The sequence below is a fragment of the Hylaeus anthracinus genome, unplaced genomic scaffold (genome assembly GCF_026225885.1).
Source record: "Hylaeus anthracinus isolate JK02 unplaced genomic scaffold, UHH_iyHylAnth1.0_haploid 12001, whole genome shotgun sequence".
In the NCBI taxonomy this organism is placed as follows: domain Eukaryota; kingdom Metazoa; phylum Arthropoda; class Insecta; order Hymenoptera; family Colletidae; genus Hylaeus; species Hylaeus anthracinus.
In genome coordinates, this window is record NW_026534348.1 from 18,543,445 (window position 1) to 18,567,239 (window position 23,795).

Here is a 23,795-nt window from a genome sequence, read left to right on the forward strand (position 1 = left end):
CAAAATGTTAGAAGCAATATTTACGAAGTAACACCATCAATTTCCTCATACAAGTTCTTAATGTTTAAATTATCCAGTATTTTAACTGTATAGCCACTTTGGAATCCTTGTAGTGTCGGTGTTTCACCTTCTTCACGCGGGTAGCATCTCTCTTTTGTGTATAACACCGCACTTCTGGACCAAGTTTTAAACTCATAATTTCCATAATTTAATAATAAAGTAGAAGTAGCTGTAAAATATGGAAATTTCTTTCATTTCTAAAGAATTATAAGTAATTCCATTTACCGTATACACGTATCGTTCATCTTGTCTGTAAGGCCCAAGGCTTTCAAAATATTTGCATTGACAATTATTATAATTGTTAAATGTGTAACTTGCTAATCAATTCGTAATTTCCATGGTCTTAGCCAACGAAAATATGCACTTCAGAACCTGCTGTCAATTCCTTGACTTGTAGGACACAAAACGATCTCTATCTACGCTTCGTCTCCTCCTTATAATTCCGTTAATTATACGAATTCCTAAATGAAATTTAAACTGTGCATTCTTAAAAGTACATACTGTCATGGAATTAAAAAAATTCTTTTTGCCCAACAACAGACATCTTCTCAAATCTGATGGTCCATCAAAAATCAAGTTCAATTTCCTTTTAAAAAAAATACCAGTTGATTAAATTCGCTGAAAATAATAAGCCAAGCTGGGCGCTTGAGAACAGCCCAAATTTACCTTGTAACTGATGAAGATACCGAGCTGCGAACGCGCGAAGAAACAAGAATCTTAAGTCCCGTAATTAATTAAAAACATTTAAGGTAAACCCCTCCAGCGTAGGTCGATACTGACACCAGAAGCGTCTCTTCCTCGTGCCGCTCTGGTCTTCTCTATTCGTCGACCCTCTTTCTCTGATACGTGCAACGTGGATTCGTATCTCGCGCGCGCAAATTATTAGAACGACTCTCCATCTCTCTCGGGTACTCTTGTTACCCGCCGTTAATTAGAGTACAGTCTGTTACTGACGACAACCAACTGCAAAGGAGAGTCTTCACCAGCACGCCCCGCCTACGCGCCGCACCACTTCGTCGCTCACCCACGCTTCGCTCCTAACTTCCCTACGGCTGATCCGCGCCACCGACGACGCGATGTTTGTGGCTTGAATTATTCCGCTGAATCTCCACGCGATTCGCGAGTATCGTAGACATAGGAACCACCATGTTCACTGTGGTGAAACGTCGCTGACAATTGTTGCTGACCTTAAATACTGGAGCGTTTAACATGTTCACCGTCGTGTCGACCGTTAACCGTCGGTCAACTTTCCATTTACGCCGCGTTGGTCAATGTTGACTTTTATTCAAACATTTGTAACGCGTGGTTTCATACTCGGCGAACTACAACAGTGACTGCTGATAGAAAACGGTGCAGATGTTTCGTCGCAAGAAACATGAAACGTAGAAAGTTTGTTGGTACGTTTGTGGCATGCAGGCGAGGAAAGGTTGTTCTGAAATGCCAGACAATTTTAAGCAAAGATCCATGATTGTAAACAAAAATTGATATTTAGATGAATTTTTTTTTAAGGTTCATGAAATTTTTACACGATACTAAAAACATGTTAAAATTCTAAAAACACAATCTTATGGATACTGAAAAGTTTGCCACAACCGTTGGGTAATTAACTAAGAGTGGACAGGCAGATTAAAGAAGACACCAGTTTATCAGCCGTTATACAGGGTATTTCACCTAACTTGACCACCTTAAATATATCGCTTATTTTGTATGATAGAACAAATGTCAGGTGGAGAAAGTAAGTAGTCCGTTCAAAGCCGCCAATACCACGATGAGCCGAATTTTTTTCTCAATGTCACCTTTTTTGCGATTTCAAAGTCATCGTATTTTTTTAAAATGGGACTGCACATTTTTACTACATAGTCTTATAGCTTATAAGAAGATACGAATCCAACAAGGTGCAATATGTTGACCTTCACGTGACCTTAAGAGAGGTAATTATGAAATGTTTATCAGTAACTTCAATACATGTTCGAGGACGGTAAATGAAGGAATTTCAATTTCATTGAAAAAGTCTTCAATTAAATCTTTATTTTAAAAGGTTTTCAGAATGTGGAGACACTTCAAAAATAAAATTTACAATGATGTTCCCACAACACCAGAAAACATCCGACAAAGGCTTCTACAGGAATGTAGATTAATTACTGTAAAACAACTTAAAAATGTACAGCAAGAATTTATTTACCGCCTCCATAAATGTTTCCAGGTTCATGGTGCACATTTTAAAAACCTTCTAAACTAAAGATTTAACTTAAGACTGTGAGAAGGTATACATCATACTTCTTCACATTACTTTATACAGTACTTCGTATTACTTGCTGTCATGGTTAATTGAATAATGAATATTGTAATTTATTCTGTGTTTTTAGGGTTGTTATCTAAGATTAATAATTCTATCTATTTATTTAGTCACTTACCGAGGAAAAGTAATGAATATATTGCATACTAGTGTTTATAATATGTAGTTTACGGAAATAGTTTGCGAAAAGTACAGGTATTTCGTTGTTAAAATTTTCAGCATACTCCGAAGCAAGTATTGAATGTACATATATTCTATATACGCTTAAATTTAATTTGAAATGGCCATGAGAAAAACAAATCAATGCAGGTAGACTGTAGAAGACATCCTATTCGTAAGGTATTCGAGCGTCTGACCACATACGCATTCAAACTACTTTGTCTATAGCTAGACGCCAAAGAAGAGTTTTCGTAACATTGTCGTATTCAAACTATAAATAAAACATTGCTAACTAGTATAGCTTCTTAAATTTAAATATAATTTTCATTGTCGGAAAATATGTAAAGTATATATTTGTCATACAAAATTAAAATGGTGTATCTTTTTCGGGTTATGGAAACAAAATTATTCCATTATATTTGCCTTCCCATTTCGCTTCCCATGTAAATTATTATTTTATCTGAACCACATACAATCAATCACATAAAATTCTATTTGAAATATTTGAAATTTAATTCAACTCTGACACTATACCAATTATCAATTCTAAAATTCAAACTACACAAAGAATTATACACTAAAAATGTAAACAAATTTCACTTTCAAACAATAACTTTATAATCGAGTTACACATGCGATTGAGACACTCGTGGATCAAACGTTCCCCAATTTTGAACTTTACAAGAAATTCATTTTTTTCTTTTTTTAGAAACATTAGATACGTGTGAAACATTACAAAAACTTTGTCACGTATTTGTTCTTTTTTAAACTGTTTTCACATGTATGGGGTGAAACCACCCTTTGTAGCTCATAAAAAAATGTACAAATATACATTTTTTCTTTCGATCGATTTTCATGACATTTTCTAAACAGGGATTTCTTGGGGGGGGGGGGGGGGCAAATTTGAATCTGAACTTAAAATGTGGAAGTCACTTGATTTGGATGAGAATTGATATTCGGTAGTTTCTAATACATATATTGAACAAAAGTGCCAAAACACTTACTCAATATGGATACAAGTCAGTATTCTGAGATTTTTGATCTCGTTGATTATGGATCTAAACTCAAAGTTAAGAAATAAAAATGACAGATCCAATACGGGTTTTCAAAACTACGTTACAAAAATTGACGTCCTCGGTTTATAATTTATAGTTACATCAACCGTTTACACATTTGCTGCTAGCATAAATTCTGCGTTACTGTCAGAAATTTGTTCTTGGTTCATTTTCTTTTAATAAATTAATAATCTTTAAAAAATTGAATCCATTAAAGGTATGGGCTTTTTTACTCATTACGTGAATTTTGAAGTTAGTTTGACTCCCTGAATACGAAAACGGGTCAAAATAAAAAGAAAACATCTAAAATACTTTTTGATATTTTACTTGCATGCAAAACAATCGGAGGTGGGTAAAATATATCTCCTTGTCAGTAACATTTTTATGGCTATATCAGCTCACTCACAACTTGCTTCGATAATTTTGGACCTACCTACTGGATGTTCAGTTACCTATCGCACGTTTCAGATTGATTTCCTTCTTGGAAAATTCTGTAAATTTTCGGCGAAGGGCGGAGAGCGTGATTACTTTTCGATCCCCGCTACGTGGATCGAATCACCATTGACGCCCTTTTGGCGCTCAAATTCGTGAAAGTCACTGTCCCTAGAGTGTGATAATTCGATCTCCGCGTGATGCATTGTTATTGACCGGAAGCCATCCTCACGCTGTATAAGCTTTAATGGAAAAGAATCGCGCGTGCGGTCTTTCTTCGCTAATAAATGCGTCGAGTTACGGGACTTCGAGGAACGTTCCTTCTTCCTCGAGCGCATTCGTCTCTGTCAACGAGTAATCCGATCGGGTTGAGTCCTCAAATTGAACTTTCAGGTGTAAGCTCACCGTTGCACGAATAGAGTGGAACCTCGATCACTGGAATGAAGTGAAACGGCCAGGGACAGGATTATTTAAAATTCACTCCCACGTTCCAAAGGAAAAGTGTTAAGGATTCCAAAGCTGGGAACATACTGGATTTATGCCGGGAACGTGACTTTTTGTTATTTTGTAGGACTACAGAATGTTAACCATTTGGTACAATAAATTAGTTTCAAATAAAGAAGACTTCCAAATTCCACTTGGAACACTTGGACACTTGGAGGTCTTCTTGGCACTTAATAAGGATTGACGAATCATAACCCACGGTGAAGCGGCGTACAGTGGCGGACTTCGCCGAAATCCTGGCCAAAAGTGAAAAAATTTTTATTTCAATTTCACAAATCTACGTATTGTACTTTATTTATAAATGATTAGAGCATCATTATTCGACAATAGCGATTTTCATTATACTATCCTTTTAGAGATACACGATCTTGAAGTTGTGAGTTTTATAATGTCAAATTTTTAAGCCACAATTCAAAGTAATTTTTGAGTGTAATTTCGAATTATAATCCCTTACTTTCATTATTGGTTGCTGTCAGATATACTCTAAATTACAATACAATTCGGGTTTATTGTTGTATTTCTGTCGGATTTCACTGTTTACAGCTGTAATAACAAAAAATCCGGAACCTATGAGTTTGTTACCATTTCCTAAGGAAATAGTTACGTATCAAGCGAGATCAAGCGGTCTTGTTGGTCTTAAAATAATCATTGAAGGTCCCCGAAGGCAGGCCTGCTAAGTTTTCCTGGGATAAATTTCGAAATTATGAGTTGTTAATATTTGTTTGTCGGCCGCGCGGTCTATGGGGCGGTACACTTATGGCGTAGGACCGGACGGGCTTGTGTAATTCTACACTGAAAAGAACTTGCTGGTTTGATGAGACATTTACAGCACAGGATTAAAGATATGGAGCAGGAAAAATGCATTTTTGTCCACTTACAGATAATGATCGGCACAAAATCTGTTGACCGTCATAAACCGGGAATATGGGAGCCCCTGTCAGCTTTAATAAAATGTTTTTCCTTTCTCCTTCAACAGAAATTTTCAGTGACTCCCTTGAAAAATTACACACCCCCATAAAACATTTATAACGATGTGCACCACTACCACGACACGAACTTAACCGTTATAAAGAAATGAAATTCGTACGAGGAACAGTTAAGCGGCAGACGTCACTCAAACTTCGTAGTAATACTTACATCGATTTTTATAACGGAGTTTCAAATTATTTCGGTTTCGTATCGCAGTTTCGCAGCGACCATAAAGCCAAAACATTTCGTAGTTTTCGACTTTCCCTTAAGATTAAATAATTAAAACGTTTTTATATTTGTAAGTACACATCAGCACTTTCATATTTATTGAAATTATTTTTATATTCAATACTTAACGGTTGAAAAAGTACTCTATTATAATTTTAGAGTCATATTATTACAGTATATGGCGTCAATTCATTGTATATTTGAAATTATTACTTTTGGCCAGGATTTTAGCGAAATCCGCCACTGTGCGGCGGATACATGTGTTACGACAGGCCCAACTGGTAGCAGAAGTCCTAAATATCTCTGCCGAAAGACAATGACCTCGCGTCACATTTGTAACACGTAGTGTAACGAAGCTGAGATCATCCTATTTTAGGATGTGCGGAAAATAACGAAAATCTGAAAATGATTAATGGGATAATTAATATTATACGCGATATATGTGAAGACTGTCAGGGACAATTTAGTATTTAGTAGTCACATTTCTATGAATTTCCTTATGAAGAAACAAATATCAGTTTTCTGGAGTAAAGTTGTAGAATTTATGTATTTATACGTTTAAAATTGAGAGATTATTGCATAAAATTTTAGTGTAACAAAATATTTGATGTAGTGTTTTATATTTAGATTATATAAAATATACGTGAAAAATTATTTTCACAGTAATATCTCTTCCATTAGATTACTCGCATTGTTTTTACGATTAAAAGAGAATTTGTAAATTTGCCGAATAATATTTTTCATATTAAATTTATGCCTTACGAATGTCTGTTTAATACTATGAAGGCCTTTCTCATACTTTTCAAATTGATTCTAAAACCGAAGTTTACAGACAAAAGGAGTCAGAAGAATGCTTCGATTTTTACTAAGCAATAACATACTAGACTAAGGAGAAAAAGAACTGATAAACTTTATATCAATGAATATATGAGTAAAAACCATTTGACACTCAGGAGAGCAATAAATAATCTCAATATAAAATAGGGCGATCAGCCAACGGATTAATTTTGAAGAGTAAAAGTTACCGATTTATTATTGCAGTTTATAAGTGGAACTTTTTAACTGAGAATTGTGATTAACAATTGCAAATGCAAATGCCAGTGATTGTTTCTCAGTCTCATACAATCATTTATTTCACATTAGAACTCTTTGCTTTGGAGTTATTTATTAACTCTGACGACACGCACTCACGGGGCGATACACGCATTCACGTCCTTCTGTTCCCACCTGGCGATTTCGGGATGAGCTGCACGACCTGTGTGTCGTGAGCGCTAGTCACCTGTTATAATATCTCGCGGAGTAACGCATGTGAAACGTTTTTTCCTTTACAATAAAGTGTATTCGTATTCGTAATTGCTCTGTGTGCTGTTGATCACGGATCCTCTCCCACAATATTTTCGGACGTGATGCTCAAAATTCAGATAAACGAAATTAAACAGGATTGTCAATTACTAGTGCAACATTGAATCGATAATATTCCATACATCGGATTTTACGGTCGATTGTTTTAATGATGATACAAATCGAAATAATTATTAAATATCATTTAATCCTTGTTTTAATATTGTTGTTACGACTCAAATTTTACATTATTTAACAAATTCATATAATTCTATTCTAGCTTATTCTATATAAATTCCCGTGGAGATTCCCGAGGATGTTTTCTATTTGATTACCCAATTTCACTATCAATTGTTACTAAATGATATTCCTAATAAATTATAAGCATTATCAATATTAATTATTAATTTCAATTTCATTTATTGCTTTAGTTGAATTTACGAAATTAACATATGAAGAGAACGAAGGAGAAAATTATCGCTTTACCGACTGGTAGCCTATTAATCGTCTCTTTTCCATGGGAAACAATATTTTCTTATTTATTACTGAGATAGTACGATCCCATTGTATGCTCCCATTATTATGTGAATTACGAAATTTTATATAAATATAATTCATAAAGCGATCCTAATGGATAAAATAAATTTTCTATAATAGTAATGATATGAAAATAAACAATATTATTAAATTTAAGTATTATACATATACATGTTCAAACGCTACCGGCCGGTAATGTGTTAATTTATAAAAGAATGTAATTATTTCTTTCAAGCAAGAAACTTTTCGAAAACAACAAAAAATATTAACGATATTTATTTACAAACTATAATAAGACAATTACTAAATTAAAAAAGGGATATAAAGTACATATGAATTTAAAATCATCAAAAGATTAGATAAATATAAAATAATCACTGTTCAACTCGTATACAACTGTTTATAATTTTCTGTTTAGAGTCCCAATTTGTACTGAGAGATTCTAATTTAATTGATGTATTCCATATAAAATTCCATATAAAAATCTGAAAATATATCAAAGCTATCTATTGAAGTTAAGATGGTACTTTTTTTTACTAGTTTCAAGACAATTTTCTTAAATAATAGTCATTTTCAAGATATCAAAAATATTCTAATTCACGCAATTGCCTGATGTATTTTACATGTATGCAAATTTTAAACTCTGACCAAAATGCGATTTTTGAGATATTGCGTTAACAATACAGCGTTTCAAGACAAATATGTTGAAAGTTTTGTGTTTAATCAGCCTAACGGGATGACCCGTGATATGAATGGTTATAACTAGGCTGCGGATTTGATGCATTTCTGGTGTAGTAACATGGGTATCATGCAAGAAATGTATAATGTACGTAGAAAGTATTCTATGTATTAATAAACATAATAATATTAACAAAATTGTTTTACATAATTGCAAATAACTTTTGGTTAGGTTTATCCTATATTTGGCATATACAATTGTATCAAAACTGCATAAAATTCGCAGTTCAGTTAGAATTTCGAAAATTTTGAAATTTGTTAAACATAATTTGGTAGAAACATTTAACAGTCCTTAAGAAACAAAAATATAAAAAGTAATTTATTTTTTACGGGATGGCCTGTACAATTTTTTTGATAAATTTTGTGATACAATTTGGTGAAGCTATTTTTAAAATGTTAAGTAACAAGAATATCTAAAAAAAAAAAAATATTTCTGACCCAAAAATGAGAAAATATCATCTTAAGCAGTCTCGCTTACAAATGGGTGTTTCAAAGTATGCAATCCTGAATCAGAATACAACGAACAATTAAACAAAATTTATCATGTGTCGATCACTCGAATTTTCAATATTTCGTCATTTAGAACCGAGTTTCGATTTTTGTCCGGAGCTCCATTTACTGTGCAGCGCTGCTATGTTGCCTGTACACAGATTTACGATCCAGCGCGAGCAGGATCGAGTTCCTGTCGACGCGTTGCATGAAAAACGTGGACACGAATTTCATTAGCGAGGCGCGCGTAGTTGAATCTCCTGGGAAGATGACGCGGTCGTTGGTCGGAGACGTGAGCTCAACTGAAAACGAATTCGGCTCGAACCGATCAACTCCAACGACTGGCGCTGATTAAAACGCGAACGTAGCGTTGCTATTTGTCAACGACACGTGTCGCCACGATTATTCGTCCGTCCGTTCGTTCGTTCGTTCGTTCGTTCGTTCGCCAAACTACGCGTTCTGAGCGAGTTATTAGCGGATCGACGCGTTACAAGTCCCTTCGCGAACGAGAGGAATCAGAGATTCATCGGTGCCATTGCAAATCATCCCTGTGCTAACCCTCCACCTCACCTTTTCGCCCTTCCTTTCCATCAAGCCTCTGCGCAACTTGGTCGCGTACTCGATTCACCATTAATTGTACTCGTTAGCGAAATTTCGTTGCGTGTCGTGGCTCGTTTATTGATTCGATCAATCCGACGCTTTGGTGGCGTCGACGCTCGCGACTGTCAACCGTCCACATTTGATTAACAAGCGTTGATTGAAATGAAACTAAATTAAAAGAACACGAATAGTTGGATCAACGTGGTAAGAATAAATTAATAGACTCAAATTAGATAGTTCCGTTTAAAAAGAAGTAACTGCTTTTTTAATGTTGCACTTGCATCACTGCATCAAAACAATAGCATGGGAACCATTGAAAGTCAGTGTACAAAATAAATTCAATTCAATTTTTGTTACTAATAAGTAACAAAATTTAATTTCTTGCGCGATTCAAAATAAATTTTGTTGTATACGTAATGGATAATCGTTAGAAGTTCAACTCTTACTTTAAATAATTTTAAAAAGAATCATGCAGTAATAAATGAGTCGTTCATTTTTAAAGTGACATAAGTCACATTTTGGAGAATAGAGTTTTTACAAGTAATGGTTCAAAAATATGTCAATTCTATCTGTAAAAATATTTCATCGTCAATGAGGCATTATTTCTTCATTCATGTGTCGAGTTATCTTTAATTTGCTAAATAGAAAACCATATTCAAAAAAATAACTTATAAATATCTCCGTATAGGTACTATTAAATATATTATAAAACAGGTAAAATTTTGTACTAATGCGATGAATGCAATTGTTTTTCTGAGATAATATTTTATCATACTGTATTTCGAAGTTTGTATTTCCTATCATTATAGTTATTTGCAAGTAATCATCTGTAAATGTGGTTTGTTTAATTAATTAATTATCTGTAATATTGATTTTCAGACTGGATTGGAAACAGAATATGAGTCTAATTTCGTCAGCGGTTGTAGTTTACCAACCGCTGTTTAGACAAATATACACGTATTAGCTGTGGCTCGCGGTTTTACCCGCTGGAATACTATTTATTTTATGTCGGTCACGTTCGACTGACTGTTCAACCGCGTGTTTTTTCGTAAATCAGTAGGTGACTGTCTTTTGTTTTCCGTAACTCAGATGTTTCAATTGATATTTTCGATAGCTGTGGCCCGCGGTTTCACCAGCGTGGAATACTAACGTTGCAACCCCTTTTTACCCCCTTAAGGGTTGAATTTCGAAATATCCTTTCTTATTTCTTGTATATGTACATCATAAAGGAAATCTCTGTGCAAAATTACAGCTTTCTAGGTTTAAGGGTTTAGCCTGGGCATTGATAGCATGTCAGTCAGGGCTTTATTCTTTATACATCAAAACCTAACTAAAAGTTGATTTTCTGCTCAAGCTGTAAACTTTTTAATTCCTGAAATAATTAAATATATGAATAATAGTGTATCAGTATTATTTTTTTCATTAATGTACTCATGAAACGTTACGCCCTGTCCAAAATAAAAAGTTTCTATAGTACCCATTTATCTCCTAATGAATCTCTAAAGTACACTTGCTTTTGAACAATTTTTATATGTTGCACAGGGGTTGCAAATTACTAACAATTTTTAAGTTATTTTACATTTTCTATTGGCCCATATTTCAATGGACTACAATCTCCTCTACAAAGAAGCAAATTATATAATCTCAATAATGTATACAGGGTGTCCCAAAAGTCGGGAGAGAGCCGGAAATGGGAGTTAGCTGAGACGATTCTGAACAACAATTTCTTTTGCAAAAATGTCGGATGGGGCTTCGTTAAAGAGATATTAAGCGAAAACTCCGACCAATCAGAACGCGCGTAGACCGTTCGCGCGGCCGCGGTAGCGAAGGCTACGCGCTGGCGGCCGCGCTTGTACGCGAACAAGTGACTCGACGTGCATCGAAGAACATTGACGCTGCCGCCTAGCGCGTAGCCTTCGCTACCGCGGCCGATCCAACGGCCTACGCGCGCTCTGATTGGTCGGGGTTTTCACTTAATATCTCCTTAACGAAGCCCCGTCCGACATTTTTGCAAAGGAAATTGTTGTTCAGAATCGACTCAGCTAACCCCCATTACCGGCTCCTCCCCGACTTTTGGGACACCCTGTATACACTAGCGGACAAGCAAACCGGAACGATTTTTCAAATGTTCATAACTATGAGAGTTTTCAACCGATTTAGGTGAAACTTCGTGAGGAGTAGTTTTTAAGTGTCTTCTGGATGTGTGCAAAGTTGGATTGGCGAGGGTTGATGTGAAGAGGTTAATTCAACCCCCTAAATGGGAGGCTGTAGAAAAACGCCTCTATGGAAAAGGCCAGGGGTGACGGGAGAGGTTGAAAAATTCAAAAAAACCTTTCGGGCGACTCTCCTTGATACCCTATACAAAATGCATCCCTTGAAGTCCTTCTTGGACAAACACACCCCCCACAAACCCCACACCCTCTAAAATTTACAATTTTTGGACGACGGTCTCAATTTTGGACTCACCGCATTCTCTGGATTCCCCTGATCCAGAAAATGTCATCACCCAAACCGTGCACCCCATAGGCACCCTTTGGGGGAAGGGGGGTGGAACAGCTCGCAAATTTTTAAATTTTTGTAGATTATTGAGATTATATAATTTGCTTCTTTGTAGAGGAGATTCTAGTCCATTGAAATATGGGCCAATAGAAAGTGTAAATAACTTAAAAATTGTTAGTAATTTACATAACCCCTGTGCAACATATAAAAATTGTTCAAAAGCAAGTGTACTTTAGAGATTCATTAGGAGATGAATGGGTACTATAGAAACTTTTTATTTTTGACAGGGCGTAACGTTTCATGAGTACATTAATGAAATAAATAATACTGATACACATTCATATATTTAATTATTTCAGGAAATAAAAAGTTTACAGCTTGAACAGAATTTGAAATCGACTTTTAGTTAGATTTTGAGGCCACTGTGCGTCACTCGTATTCGGCCGACATGGCAGTCAAAGTGTTAATTTACACGCCAGTTCCCGATTTTCGCTTTCGATTGGGGCGAAATGAAAAAGTATTTCATTTTGACGGCCGCGACCCAGAGAAAAGTACAGAGTGGTCCACCTGATATTACCACCTTGACTTACATCAATATTGTAATTCATAGTGAAAAAGTTTCAAATACAGTTAAAACGGTTTTGAGTGGGCCATACTGTGATGTTACTAGTTTTTCTTATAGGCAAACGCATAGTAGACGTACGAAAGTCACTAATGTTTTATTTAAATAGGATCGTATGTTTTTTCTCATATATTTCATATATTCTGAACAAAAATATAAACTTTTTGTGTCTAAAAATCATTAATTTAAGAGACACTTTAATTGAATCGAGATAGTATTAGGTTGTCCCTAAAATTTCTTCCAGTTCTTTAAATACAGTAATACATGCACAACATTTTATGTACAATATTACATTATTGAATTGCGTACAATTTATTTTGTTCCATTACAGTTACGACATTAACATCTAAGAAATCGGGTTGTCTAATTGTATCAACACTGCCACACAAAATAACTGAATGCACGGAAGAAACTTTTAGGACAACCTAATAGTAATCGTCTTACAATTGTCGTAATGTATTTAGTATCTTTTTCTTATATTTAACTATGATACAATACCTTATATTGACTTTTAAAGTTAAAATATCTCTTAAGCTAATCATTTTTAAGCATAAATAGTTTAATATATTTTTGTATAAAATATCAAGTTGCATCGACTAATGTAATAACATTAAAATGTGCCCCACTCGAAATCATTCTAATTCTACATGAAATATTTTTCGCTATTTGTGATTATACGGACATAAACCACGGTGGTAATATCTGATACACTGCAGTGTATAAACCGAACGTGTCGATACGATTATTTGTAAGTCAAGTGGATACAACGTGGCCACCAGTGTTGTTTAGAGATCAATTGAGAGAGGGAAAAATTGCTAACACGTGAGAAATGTTTTCCGTCTCTAACGCTCAGAATATGCATCATCGTTGCTACTTAGCTATGAATAAACGGCGCAGTTCGTGCGACCGCCCTCGTGGCTTCGCGAATTTTTTCTCCTAGCATTGGATGTTCCACGAGAACGTATGTAATTAGACGAAGGAAATCCGTGCACGATGTGCCATAATGTGTAGACTCTTTAATTATAGCGTAACTCGCGCTAACAAGTTTTCAACTAGAGTTGTCCGAATGTGTAATGAAATACAGGTCTTTGTACAAAAATTCGTTAGGCTGGTAGAACACAGTTCCACGCAACTCCGAATATTTTACATTTGTTCAAACATTCCTTATTTAAGAATTAAAAAATGTTCCTATGGCGAGGTGAAGTTTTTTTTTTTTTATATAACTAGTGTGCCATTCAATGTGGACATAAATGACGACACAATGATATTTGAGAAAGGACTGTACAAATTAAATGTAGGAAGAAACGGTATATTACTCAAAAAGAATAATAATCACTTTAAACCTTAAACAAAGGTACAAAATAAATATATCCGAAGAATTAAATGTAGGATGAAAATGTACAATATTCAAAAAGAGTAATATTCATTGTAAAATTTGAATAGATTTACTAAACAGAGGTGTTATTTCTTGAAATAATAACGATTATTAAGATTCCTCTTTAAAATCAATGAATTCATGTTGTTTATACTTCCTAATCGATCTAATGGGTTCACCAGCAACAAACGAAATTATTTTCTTCAATTTTTCATTACAGACATTTTACCGTATCTATGTGAGCTGAATTCGTCTTATAAGTTACGTTCACATTTTACGACACGATTTACATAATAGTAGAGAAAGTGTACTTACTGTGTTGCCCCAAGTAGACTGGTGTCCATGAGATTTCGGAGCGGACAAGCGTCGTAGCCACGAACAGCACAGCTCCGCACCACACACTCAAACGCGCAGCACCCATTACAATAACGGACGCGAGAATCGCCATTTCCCTCGTTTCAATCAGTTCCCTGCCTTAATATCATCTTCACTGGCTCTCTCTACGTCGCCTCATCCTATATCCACCGTCTTCGAGTTACTCCATCCCGAAAGCGTACGAAAATTGCTTGAAACGACCTATTGCGATCAAACGAGAATACTTAATACGCTACTTCATCCTTGTCTCTTCGTAGTACTAGTGATTTAAACGAAAACAAAAAGAAAAAGTACGAAATTCAAGACAATGCTTACGAAGGAATCGGGACAATCAATAATAACGATCGTTCGATAAACCAAAACAATACGTTAAGTCTCCCTCACTGTGTTGCATGAAAAATTACATTTAATAAGTAAATTAAATAAAATGAAATTGATAAATCTAATGCATTTTTAACGACACGTGAAAAGTTATAGAGTATAGTTATAGACTATATTTTCGAATATAGAAATAAATTGAATTTTTGTCAATAATATCAAAATATCAAATAATCCAGAGATCAAGGAGGTGTCCAGTATATTCAATTATTAAATATTATACGGGGTATTTCATCTACATTAACTACGTAAAATATCTTGGTCGTCTTTGACGATACGAAAAAGTGTTCAAGGGAAGTATTATTCTATGCAAAATGGCAAATACTGTGATTAGCAAACATATATTTTTTAGTTAGTTTTTTCTTAAATATTAAAATCGTCGATATTTTGTTAAATGGAATGACATATTTGCATTACCACACTTTTGTAGCTTCTAATAAGGCAAATTCAGCGACAAATAAGATGAAATGTGTGTCATTGATTTCAGTGCTTGTTTACAAAATTCTTCCTATCGCTAATGTCATATTGTAAGAAATGAAAACCTGAATTCCTCGAAAAGGAGGCGTGTACATCTACTATGTATATATAAATGCTCGATTCGACTCCTCATGTCTCTTTATTATTTACTCAACAAACATTGAAGTTTCGACATACAGAGAATTACTTAGCCAATAAATTACGTCGTACTAAAAAATTACGACAGAAATATTCACGTCCCACCATTCTTCGATACACAATCACGAAGACGAACGCGTAAAAATCGACGCGACGAATCGCGCGAATCGTTCCTCAGCAATTTTCCTCCGCGAAATAATTTCTTCGGAGCTGTAGAAACAGAGATGGTTAATGATCCGTGAACGAGCATCTGTTTTCATTCGTTTCGACGTTCGGTGTTAAATCGTCCGTGTTACTATAGGATTCCCCGCGACCGACGGAAAACTTTTAAATTAGCGCCTCTTTGCCCCTTCGTCCCATGTATCGCGTTGCATAAAATCTCTCGATCTCTGCCACTTCGTGGAGTATTGGACAGAAATGGAATTAACTTTTCAAGGGGATTGATTAGGTTGGGGGATACATTTCCGGGCTGGATAGATCACGGAGTAGTAGGGGTTGGTTGGGGAGGTTGACCACGACCAATGGAGGTCTCTGTGGAGGAAGGAAACCAACTTAGAGATATTTTTTCCCGACAAGTATGACTTCGGCTTGATTGGTAACCTACATTTGGTGGCCAGGTTATTAGTTACAAATGGTAAAATAGATATACAGGGAGTCCCGTAACTGGTGGTACAAGCGAGTAGGGGGTGATTCCAAGTAAAAAATTTAATCGAAAATGTAGAATCAAATTTTTTCATATGACGTTTTATTCTGAAAAATAATAAAATTAATAATAAATTGTGTCGAACGTATTCTAATGTGTCATTGTGCAGTTTTAATTGTTCAAACGCTATAATATTTTTTTGTTTTAATTGTTCAACTCTCGCCATGTCATCAGTGTACACAATCGACTTAACATGACCCCATAAATAAAAATCTAAAGCTGATAGGTCCGGAGATCGTGGCGGCCAACGTATTTTGCTATCACGGCCGATCCAGCAGTGATAATTTTCATTTAAATGGCATCTTACTTCTTTACTGTAGTGTGGTCGTGCTCCATCTTGTTGAAAAATTAAGTTTCTTTGAATTATAAGAGGAACTCGACAAATTTTCAAACTTATCTTTTTCGAAAATAAAACGTCATATGAAAAAATTTTTATCTACATTCTCGATTCAATTTTTCACGTAGAATCACCCCCTACTCGTTTGTACTACCAGTTACGGGGCACCTAGTATTTTTAAATTGATAAAGCAGAAGGCATTTTCTATGAGTTTAGAATTACCTTCTAAAGGATTAAGTTCTCCTTGCTGTGGAGACTATTGTAGATTGGTGAATGTAATCATAATAAGTGAGGCAAATCGTGTAGAAACAATGAATCAAATTTGGCATCATGACAAAGAGTTGAGAATTAGTACTAAATAAATGGATTCGGAGTAACCTAAGAATTATGTAAGATGCAATTTATGTCTAGGAAAAATTATGTAAATACTAATAGATTTTGTTGACAATATTCCATTTTTGTTTCTTTTCTATATTACCAATACACGAAGTTCTTTGAATCAAAAAGCAGTATATTATTTAAAACAATAGTCTATAGATTCATTATCTTTAAGACAGCTGCAGATATACTAGAAAATACTTTTAGCGTTTGTAACTAACAATTAATAATTTGGCCAGCCATTGTATGAATTCGGAAAGACGCATGTTACGAGCCTTTGTCACATTGTCAACTTTCCTATAATATTATATAAAAAAGAAACTCCGCCCCTAGCCCAACCAGTTCTTTCGTCCGATCCTCTCCACTCCTGACCCAGCTTCTTCAGTGGGTCTCTCCTCCAAGTGCCAGTCTCTATCTGCAACAAACAATAAAGTCGTTCTGTTAAAAAAGCTCTTTCAACGTTTGATCGTTAAAAAATAAACCGTGAATTAATTTCGGGTCAATCTTCGTAAAAATATGCTTACATGCTATAAATTATTGCGGGTCAAATAGTGCTTGCAAACATCCTAATTTGAAGGTGTGTATCCTGTGTATATTAAGACAATAATATATCTTCATTGTTCATAAAATATGCATTCTCAAATGGAATTTGCTTTATTTAATTAAAATTATAGGATTATATATGTTCGGGTTATTCCGCTTTTCCGTTTGAATGGTGGCGCGGTGGAATAGGGTTGGTGAGCTTTCCACCGCTGATGCTTTTAACTATGGTTTCTAGTTGATACAGTGGGTGTAGAAAGTATTCGTACATCGATCAATTTCCAAAAAAACTACGTAAAATTGTAATTTATTAATTTATTTTTTATAAACAATGACATACTACATATTCTCGGAAATCTCTAGAATAGATAGAGTACAGAAAAAATAGCTATTTATGTAAGTTGCGAAATTAACAAGAAAAAAACGATTAATCGATAGAAATATTGAAGCAATAAGTATTCGCACAACTGTTTAATTTTTAAAACTTCGTTAAAAAAAAAAGAAATTTACATTAATTTACAAGTATATAATACTTCCTTCGTGGGATTTCCTTTTGATTTTATAATTATTGTAACTCTTCTAAGCATGAAATTAACTAAATTATTAGTTATTCGAAGTGGGATTTTCTTTATTTCCTCTATTAGAGCCATTTTTAAAAGTACTTTACTGGAAATTTGAAGTTTTCTAATTCGTAAGAAGCAATAAACTAATGTGTTTACGTTACAAACTCTACTCTAAATGATTTGTCATAAAAATCGTACAAATACTTGCTTTAACACTTTTACCCATTTTTCGGATGTTTTTGTTAATTTCACAAATTATATTAATTAGTACATGTTGTTTGGACTATATCTATTCTAGAGACTTCCGAGAATATGTAAAATATCATTGATTACAAAAAAGAAGTTAAGAACCTACAATTTCACACAAAAGTTTTTTGGGAAATTGATCGGTATACGAATACATTCTACACCCACTGTACATCATTTCATCGAGGATTTACGATGTGTTAATCGCTATCGAATGCCAAGAAAGCCTTTAAGGATTCCAAGTCTCAAATAAAATTTGTAGTAAAAGTTGTCTTTGAACGCGGAAATAATTGATTGCAGCAAATGTCTAAAATTCCATAATTCCCAAAAATAGCGAAGAAGTCATAATCACATCATAAATTCTGTGTGTCTTAACTGAATCCTTAACATATAGAGTTGTCCTGTATCACGCAGAATGTTGTCGGACTCGACACGATCTGTCAAGAGAGTAAGCTCGTTAAAGAACCTTCTACATATATAACGGAAACCACGAACGAAACGAACCACTTCGAATATTCCTCTTAAAGAAGATCACAGTGTAGCGACATTCCTGTCGTCATCTCCCCGGGAAATGTCGTCGATGTCTCGTTAGCGTATCTACATCGGTAGGGTGTATGATATCCCGATCTGTACAAGATACCGAGACATGGTGACCGTGATGTCTGAGTCGAGAGGTAGGTCATTACGAGATAGAGCGAGCCGTACAGTATCTTAGCCACTCATAATGTGACAACCTCGAAGTTAAGCTCCCGTTCTGTCCTGTTATTCACTCGTTATCTCCTTGCATTCGACGCGTTCCCTCCACCTGTAGCCATGAAAAGCATCGCTGCGCGAGACAGCTTCTGAGTAACTCGTAGCGTCGTCTGAGGATCGCTTCCTTCGAGACTTCGAGGTGCTCCACTTATCGTCCTGTCCGCCTATACACTTCCCTATCTACTTAAGCGTGATCGAGCCTCGCAACTAGTGCAGCTTCAAGACGACGCGCGACGCCTCTCCTAGGCGCGATTTAAGGATCCCTAGTCCCTTTCATACGACAGGGAGCGAATAATCGAAGCCGCTGCACGGAATGGACCAGAGTTGTCAGTTTGCCATAAAGCTCGCGAGGCTGATTATTTGGCAAATAAAATCATGTCTGCAACGCAACACTTGTTTATTCAAAGAAAATATAATTTTTGGGTAAGTTTTCCGTCACTTGAGACGTACTTGTATGTTTGATTAGTCTTTCCTTTTTCTACTTTATTGTAATTTATTAGCACGGATTACATTGACGTCTTTATCGTTACAGTCTTTATCGATAGATATAATTAAGGTGAAGCAAAAATATACATGTGTACAACCCAGAATACTTGGTTCAGCGATTATAATTTGCATAGTAAAAAGTAAATACAATTTGATTTTCTGAAGTAACGAATTGATTTCCCTCTTCCCCACTAAATTAAACCGATACTGTAATATTTATAATAGACTAGCTGTGTCCCGCGGTTTTACCCGTGTGTAATACTATTTATTTGTATGTCGTTTGCGTTCGACTGACAGCTCAATCACGTGAACCTTCGTAAACCAGTCAGTGACTATGTTTTATTTTCTGCAACACAGATGTTTCAATCGATATTTCTGATTCTTTATTTACAAATATCGAGATTTCGAACTAAAACCTTATTTTTATCAAAACAAAATATAACCTATGTATTTGCTCAGGATGCAAATTGTCTCCTTCCCTGAATTTATCGAAATCTGTTCAGCGGTTTAGGTATGAAATGGTAACAGACAGACAGAGTTACTTTCGCAATAATAATGTTATAGTATGGATATGCATTGTTCTCGAGAGTTCTAGTGTTAACAAACTCTGCAATATAATGTACGTTCTAAAGACACGGGAACCCTAGAATGTGAGCTCGTTCGTTTAAGAATTCATCGAATGGTTCACAGCGAGTTCGCTAAGCATTTTGTTTATTAACTGCTGGTTTTGTACGAGCAAGCAATTCCGGACAGCTCGATACATTTCGTCGACTAGGTTCCATTAACCTTCTTGGCAGGTTATTCTATAGGTCAGTCAGCCGTGCTCGTTCCGGATCCAATCATCCAATTACAGGTCGCCACGTCTATTGGAGCACGGACCGTTTCCACGGTCCGGCCAAGTGTCTCTTTATAGGATGAAGATTCTTTTCTTTAACTCTCCTCTCTATTTCCACTGGGCTGGTCTTCGTCGATGGCAGCCGCAGTGAACGAGCCCATTGAAAAGGCGCCGATGCAGTTAACTTAATCCAGGTGCTGATTGGACACGCTAACGGAGAACGACGGGAATGCGCGAACGAGAAGAAAACGTAAAGAGGATGCCTTGCGACCGACCTTAATTGTGCCACGCAATTATGGCCACTTCCGTATGATAGGAGTAATGCACCATTTAAAAAGAAAACTCCCCGATAAAGGCGGGCCTGGAATCTGTGGTTATGAGAACGTCAGCTGCACAAAGGCCCTACCTAGCCGCTTCCATCGAATAAAAACCGCCAGACACTCTCTTCTCTCTACTACAGCTTGGCCCTCCTTTGCCTGTCCAACCCTATCGAGACCGTCCAGGTATCGCACCATGCTCCAGGAAAATAAAAAGAAAATCCGTTTCACCGTCGTGCAACGTCTTCTATTTGTTCGGAAGAAATTAACGTAATCTTCGATACTCCAGTGATTGTGCGGCTCTGTTTCGGGAGAAGGGGTTGGAAGACGTACAGGGGGAGGGGAGATAATTAACCCTTTATATTAAGATGTCCCCTCTGAGGGGATATCGTATGTGTACCAAACGTTAATAGCGATTATATCACACAAGATAAACTTAAGCGCTAAATTTTCATAAATTTATGAAATACGAATGGTTTTGACTCTTTCAAATATAATTCAGCCACTTCCGACCGACATTTTGGATTCTGTCGGATGCGCTAAATTTTTGTTTTGTATTAGATGATTGCATAAGTTCGTGCCCGATTATCATAGGCCCGTATTCACAGTCGCGACTTAAGCATTGTCTTAAGAAGTTCTTGACTAAATTTGCCTTATTGTAATAAGCATTGCTTGAGTCGCTATGTATTCACAGTCAGCGAATAAGCTCGATTTATTGTTAGTTAAGAAACCGATGCTTAAGGTTTGCTCAGTTGAGCAAATGCTTAAGCAATGCTTGTTTGACAATCGACTATTTCCGTCGATTTTCTATTGTAATAACCTGTGGCGATGATGAGCTGGCGCCACATCGTCTTCCTTGTGTTTAGATTTTGTAAGTGGTATGTCTGGACGGATAAACCGAGGTGCATGCTACGCGACTGCGATGAATAACTGTTTAGGTTATAGTTTCGAATGTCGTGAAAATGTTTCTTCGGTTGGTTCGAATGTTACTAAGGGTGAATGCATTTGTTTAAACAGAGTGAAAGAGATCCGTGAATTGAAGTGAGAAAGATTTTCGTGGCTATGCTTGGGAGAACGAATGGCTAATCCGTAAGTTAGTTCTGTACAGAATCTCGGCTAGAGCAGACCGCGGGATAGGCGGTCTGCCGAATAAAGATCAACCATTTTGTTATTAACTGAGTCGCAATTAATCCGCCACTTTACCCACAAACCAATTAAAATGATTCTTGAAAATGCAGCATTATTACCGTGTCCTGAATTGAACATTTGTCCTGGTGGCTCCCCTCGACGGAATTTTATTAAATTAACTAACGCATCCTGTGAATAATACCCATAAAAAAAATCAGGAATGATGATCGGTTATTTAGCTACCACACGTAAAAGTTTAAAAACTGTCTGATTCCTGGAACATGGTTAAATAATTAAATAGAAACAAAAATACCAGTTATGCATACGATAGGGAGGCAAATACGGTCAACAATTTTGTAATTGATATCATAATATTTTCCTTAAAAGTTCATTATTTCTTAAACGATATCCATTGTTTACATATACGCGCTATTCGTCGCTCGTTGGATGGTAAAATTGTCGTAAATAATTAAATAGAAACAAAACTGGTAATATGCATATAAAAGAAGGACATTTATTGTATAATATGAAAAAAAGTTTAATAACATTAGGAATATACAATATTATTTTTTTATTATATATATATAATAAATAATAATATAATAAATATATAATATATAATAATAAATAACTAATATAATAAATATATAATATATAATAATAAATAACTAATATAATAAATATATAATATATAATAATAAATAACTAATATAATAAATAATATAATAAATATATAATATATATATATAAGGTGTAAGGTATACATATAACTCCATTTCGTATAACTCATATAACTACTTTACTTTTTTTACTATAACTCTATTTTCGTCTTTATTTTCGCACGCGTGCTTAAGTCATGTATACTGTTGACTCATAAATGTAACCTCAATTAAGCGAAATAAGAACACGTTTTTAATGAATAAGGCGAACTTATTCGACTATGAATTCATAAGGACTTAAGACTTTCTTAAGAACCGACTGTGAATCTAGAATAGACAGCAATTGCTTTCAAAAGAAAATGTTTAAGTCGATGCTTAAGGCGTTACTTATTCGACGACTCTCAATCTGTCGAACACATTAAGCATATGCTTAAGGCCAGCTTAGAAATAAGTTGCAACTGTGAATACCGGCCATAAACTTTGCTATGACAAATCGGGCACGAACTTATGCAATCATCTAATATTTGATTCTACGGCGGACTTTTTGTTCGTGAAACCCTTAGAATAAGTCGCGCCGGTCTTTCTTTCGTTTCACCGATATTTTGCATAGGGAATTCCACGTCGCTGTTCCTTTTCGGCGCGTAGTCACCACACCTTTCTCCTTTTGGGGTATGTGTAACGCGAAATACCTCTGCGAGGAACTTTCGGCTAATAAAAGCCTTTTTAAAACGTTCGTGAATCGAAGTTCATTTCTTTCCTTTCTTTTCGACCTCCCTTGAGGCCCGCTCTCCTCTTGAGCAGCCGGAAGGGCGAGAATACCCGAACAGGGTGCCTTTGCACTAGCGCTCATTTTCGGTATAAATCGTCCGTGGGAATTGTGCACCGAGCGTATCGAATAACAGCCTTCCCCGGCTGTCCACGATCGGACCGTCACACGGTTCACCGCTTCAGGTTACGTTAAATTAGCAAATGAATCCCTTTTGCAGATTGCACATGGTCATTAGACAGGCGACGGACCATTGTGATTATTAATCGAGTCAGGCATCAATCAGTCGGAATATCGATTAATTACTCATCAGAGACGTCTTGGCAGACACGCGGCCACAGTCTTGATTATCTGTGGCTTGTGATGACTGTGCGTTTGATCGTTCGATTAATGGACGGTGAATCTACACTGCTTTTGTAATTTACTAATTTGGCATCAAATTCCTTCGAGGAACATAAAAGTATATAAAAGTATTTAAAAGTTAATAAAAGTATTTTAATTCATTTGATAAATAACATAATTTTATAAATTAGGTTTTATAAACAAATTAGGAAATCGAAAGATCTTTGTTTCCTTCTATTTCCTTCTCTTCGCACTTAAAGGGGAGAACAGTCATGTAACTTCAGATCTGGTCCAAACTTTGTTTGATGACTCTAGACCCCTAAAAAAGTTTTACCGTATCCGAGGGTTTTTGTGAATGAGCCTTAGGGAGGCCAAACAAAATTCAAAACGCCAAAAAAATATTTTTATTGATTCGCACTGAAATCGATGCGAGAAATTTAATACAAATAATTAACAAATTCTAGGAGCAT

General features: G+C 35.6%; 1 protein-coding gene across 1 annotated transcript in view; it reads right to left on the bottom strand.

The window, feature by feature from the left end:
- The window catches only part of LOC128891206 (uncharacterized), a 599,859-nt gene that overhangs the window by 428,734 nt on the left and 147,330 nt on the right, over positions 1–23,795 (bottom strand). The window contains exon 2 of the mRNA XM_054150532.1: positions 14,220–14,480. Coding sequence (XP_054006507.1) covers positions 14,220–14,352 — 133 coding nt within the window. The 5' untranslated portion in view covers positions 14,353–14,480. The remainder of the gene's footprint in view (positions 1–14,219; positions 14,481–23,795) is intronic.